Below are 4,388 nucleotides of genomic sequence, written 5' to 3'. Positions count from 1 at the left end.
TGAATGCATCTCTTGGATTAAAAGGTGGGGGAGTATGGTAGTTTATCTCCTTTTCGGCTTAAAAAACGCAGCTATAGGGTCACCTGGGTAGCTCAGCGGTTAAGCGTCTGCCTTTGGCTCAGGTCATGATCTCAGGGTCCTGGAATTGAGATCCACATGAGCTCCCTGCTCAGCGGGGAGTCTGCTTCTCTCTCTCCCTCGGCCCCTCCCCTACTGATGCTTACGCACTCTCTCTCTCAAATAAATAACTATTTTTTAAAAACCCACAGCTATAAGCTATGAATTTTTGTAAATTATTTTCTTCCTTGAAAGAGTTAGCCTTGAAACAGAACTAGCTACTATTCTATTTTACCTTTCCTTGTGCAGGCCCTGTATTCCCTGTCCTTGAATCCACAGAGTACCATCCTACCCCGTCCAAGTCTCCACAAGGATCAGACATGGGAACTCGTCTGCAGCTATTCTGGACCAGCCATTGTCTATTGACCTTGCTGGCAAATGCATTCTGATCTCACATTGCCTACTGCTGTGTCTTTAATTTCTGTGAGGAAATTAAAGTGAGGAATTCTCCCAGCTAGGGTCCATAATTAGGTCATTTTAAATGACAAATTCAGTTAGGTAAAGAGGTGCAAGTGGAGGTCATTATCATTATCATCTACAAGGGGAAAACTGCAACATATGTCATCTTGGAAATCTTCAAAGCTCCAGAGTTGAAATGAATGGGATAGTTATGCAGTGTGTTTCTGTTTGTGAAATTTTACTTCCTATGGCATTGCTCATAGCAAACATGCCATCAATAACACAAAGTCATCGAATGTTCCAGTTGAAAGTCATTTATTATTATTATTAATTACAGCAGCATCATTATCATTAGCATAAAACTAAATCCACTAATAAAAGAAAACAAAACCACACCCCAGAGGCATGTGTCTTGCTGACAGCGAGTCAATAACATTATTTTCATGTACAAGGGACAGCACCCTGAGGATAAAGATCATATCACAGCTTGATAATCAATTCAATAATTCAGCCAACATTATTGAGCACCTAGGCACAATGGGAGATTTTAAAATGCATACAAGAATCCCTGCTTTCAAGGAGTTTTACAGTCTAGTAGGAGGTATTGAAGAACACCAACAAGAACACAGGGTCACATGAACTCAGTGACATAATGGAATCAGTGCCATGTATGCAGTGTTCTTGGAAAGGGGTGTCATTAGAGACTAACGTCACATTCAGTTGTGGGATATCAAGAGTCTCCATAGAGAAGGTGGCATCTGAGCTAGGCTTTGAGGAACTGGAAGGATTTTGGCAGACTGGCATGTGAGGAAGGGGCACTCCAAGTGGAGAAATAGTGTGGGCCAAAGCAAGGCCACGGGAAAGTTCATGGCATGTTTGGGGAGAGAACAATAGTCCAGTTTAGCTGGTTGTATGGGATCTATGTAAGTGGCAGTGGTGTGATAAAATGCTGTAAGTTATATGGGGGCCATATGTCGAATGGCTCTGAAGGACAGGCTAAGATTTCTGATCTTTTTGTCACAGTCACTATATTTATCCACAGCAATAAAATATGCAATCATTTGTGAAGAGATATGGTCATTTCGCTTCCAGATTTCCTAGGGAAACTCAAGTGGTTTCTAGGCAATGTTATTGCCTTGCTATCAGAAATATCCTGGCAGATAACACCAAGCCATCTAGAGTAAATTTTTCTCATGCAACTAAATCTCTTCCCTCAAAGTCTATTCTTTCCACCCAACCAGTGACAACACTTCTTTTTTTTTTTTTTTTTAAAGATTTGATTTATTTATTTGACAGAGAGAGAACGAGACACAGTGAGAGCAGGAACACAAGCAGGGGGAGTGGGAGAGGGAGAAGCAGACTTCCCACCAAGCAGGGAGCCCGATACGGGGCTCGATCCCAGGACCCTGGGATCATGACCTGAGCCAAAGGCAGACACTTAATGACTGAGCCACCCAGGCGCCCCGTGACAACACTTCTTCCCACTCCTATATCCAGTCCCATCAGTTCCTGTGACATCTGATCAGTTGAGGCAAGTATAATTTAGGGTTTCTAGCCCCAGCTGCCAGCCTGACTGAAACTAGAGCCCACAGCCCTGAGAAGTGAGAGTGGTGGTGGTAGAAATAGTGAACAATATCGTGGAAATGTAGCCATCTGAGAAGTTCTATGGAATCCACATCCTAAGTGTCAAGCTTAGTTCTTTGACACTGGAGTCCCTGGTCCTCCACTAAATTTGGTCCAAAGGACAACTGGAGGGATCCCAGAACTCACAGTGGCTAACTAAGGTCATCTTTCAACAGTTCCTCTTACTGTCAAGGAACTCCTTAAAGGAATGACATTTCATCAGGGTTACAAGTTTTTTAAGGGCCTCCTTGGTCCGCGGCTGTTGAAACTGTGGACAGACCAGAGTGACTTTCTCTTTCTGACCAAGGAACTCTGTTGGGCTTTGTCTGTGCCCAACAGGCTGGTAGCTGGGAACTTCTCCCATGCATTGGCAGTTCAAAGACACTAAAGAATGGTTGTATCAGGTAACCAAGCCAAAGAAGTAAGCTATTTAGACCGACCTGGGAAGGCTTAGGATAACAAAGTTGCCATAGCCACACTTCCTGCAGCTAGTCAGTCTTTCAGCTCTTTCCTGGAATGAGACCTCCTCTGCAGGAAGTCATGGATAGCCGTAGTGAGGCCCCATGTCACGCTGGACCTTAGGATGACAAGGGAGCCTCCCCGGTAGATCAGGAACACCTTTCGGCCCCGAGTGTCCCACAAGTCCTGAGCAGAGGCCCACAGGCTTGGCATGCTCTGCCAGCCAACATGGGACTGCATATTGGCCACCAGCACAATCAGAGGATACAGAACTAGGCAGGTGATCGTTCCATTGACACTCCCAGACACTAAGGCAGGAACCCAATGGGGCAGACCTTGCTCTGCCAAGCCATCCTGGATGGGGTCCTTGAAGGAAAAATACAGAGCACTCCCCAGGCTGTTCCTGAGAAGGACAGGCCAGAAACCACGATAGTAGCCCAGTGACAGCCGCCCCCAAAGCCCATAAGAGTTGAATTCCTTGAGAATGCTGACGGTGCTGGGGAAGCGGGCTTGCTTGCGACCATCCTGGAGCACATTTTGCACCCTTTCAAAGGGGCTCAGTGCCACAGCCTCCACCACACCAGACATGAGCCCTGCAGCCCAGCGGTGTCTCAGGGAGTGTGGCCCAACAGGAGAGAGAGAACACAGCAGGCTATCATAAGTCCCAAACAACAGAGTCCCTTGCAATGTCTTGGAGAGAAGAGGCGGGTATATTCCCCGGTAGAAGTATTGAGGGCCTTCATGCCAAAGCTGTCGCACAGCCTCTGACACCGCCACGGCATGGATCTGTTGCCGGAACACAACCTTATAGATAGGGAAAGTCAGAAAAGTAGACATAAAGTTGGAAACGGCCCCAAGGGCATAGGCCTGGGAGTGCCAGCTCTTCTTTCCTGGAGACTCTGCTCGTGTCCTATGCTGAAGCTCCTTTCCAGGAGAGTGGTTCTGTTCCTCCATGCTGAAGACAACTGGGTATAGATGGAAGAAACTGGCAAGAGTGGAAAAAAAAAAAAAGAGGTTAGACTAGCCCATTAAATTTGTCGGTGGCATTTTCACGGCTTAGTTAGAAACAGAGCCCCCAAGAAACTCAGCCCTAAGGAAAAAAGCAACACTTTGGGCCAGTTTCTGAGAAATAGGCACAGTCTTAAGAAGTCATCAACCTTGAGCGCCTGGGTGGCTCGGTCATTGAAGCAACTGCCTTCAGTTCAGGTCGTGATCCCAGGGTCCTGGGACCAAGTCCCGTGTCGGGCTCCCTGCTCCGCGGGAAGCCTGCTTCTCCCTCTGCCCCTCCTCCCACTCGTTCTCTCAATCTCTCTCTCTCAAATAAATAAATAAAACCTTAAAAAAAATAAAAATTAAAAAAAGAGTTTTAAAAAAAGAAGTCATCAACGTCAAATTAAAACAGAGGCAGTTTTTTTTTTTTCCTGAACAGTCATCCCTACCATGTGTTACCAACAAATCAAATATTCTAATATTCAAAGAAGGTTTGTGACTGAAGAAAACAAAATTGGGGAAAGGGGGCTCCAAAACCTATTGCACTCAACAGTCACCACATAAAGTTTTGCATTTGCTAAACTGCTAGAATAATAAGTTGCTATTCTCTTTCCAAAGAGCGGCACTATATCATAGAGGCAGAAAGGCAATCAGAAGTTGTATTCGATACTTTCTCTAAAAGCCAGTAGTAAATCTGGGGAGTGAGGAATCTCCCTCACCTCTCTGTCTGCAGATTCCTGCCTGTGTCCCGGCTGTTCCATGGCAATGCACCGCCCCCCTCTTCTCAATTGAGGAACCGA

The 4,388-nt window shown here is 45.9% G+C and overlaps 1 protein-coding gene across 1 annotated transcript; it reads right to left on the bottom strand.

Moving 5' to 3' along the window:
* Window positions 1–2,364: 2,364 nt before the first annotated feature.
* Window positions 2,365–3,552, bottom strand: SLC25A53 (solute carrier family 25 member 53). The gene has a single exon (XM_035006532.1). It carries the CDS (start codon window positions 3,550–3,552, stop codon window positions 2,632–2,634), a length of 921 nt encoding a protein of 306 aa, XP_034862423.1. The 3' UTR covers window positions 2,365–2,631.
* Between the last annotated feature and the right edge of the window lie 836 nt (window positions 3,553–4,388).

Source organism: Mirounga leonina, unplaced genomic scaffold (genome assembly GCF_011800145.1).
Source record: "Mirounga leonina isolate KUSES-001 unplaced genomic scaffold, KU_Mleo_1.0 Mir_101222, whole genome shotgun sequence".
NCBI classification, from domain to species: domain Eukaryota; kingdom Metazoa; phylum Chordata; class Mammalia; order Carnivora; family Phocidae; genus Mirounga; species Mirounga leonina.
The sequence above is the reverse complement of the archived record's forward strand: the minus strand, read 5'-3'. Positions and strand labels throughout refer to the sequence as shown.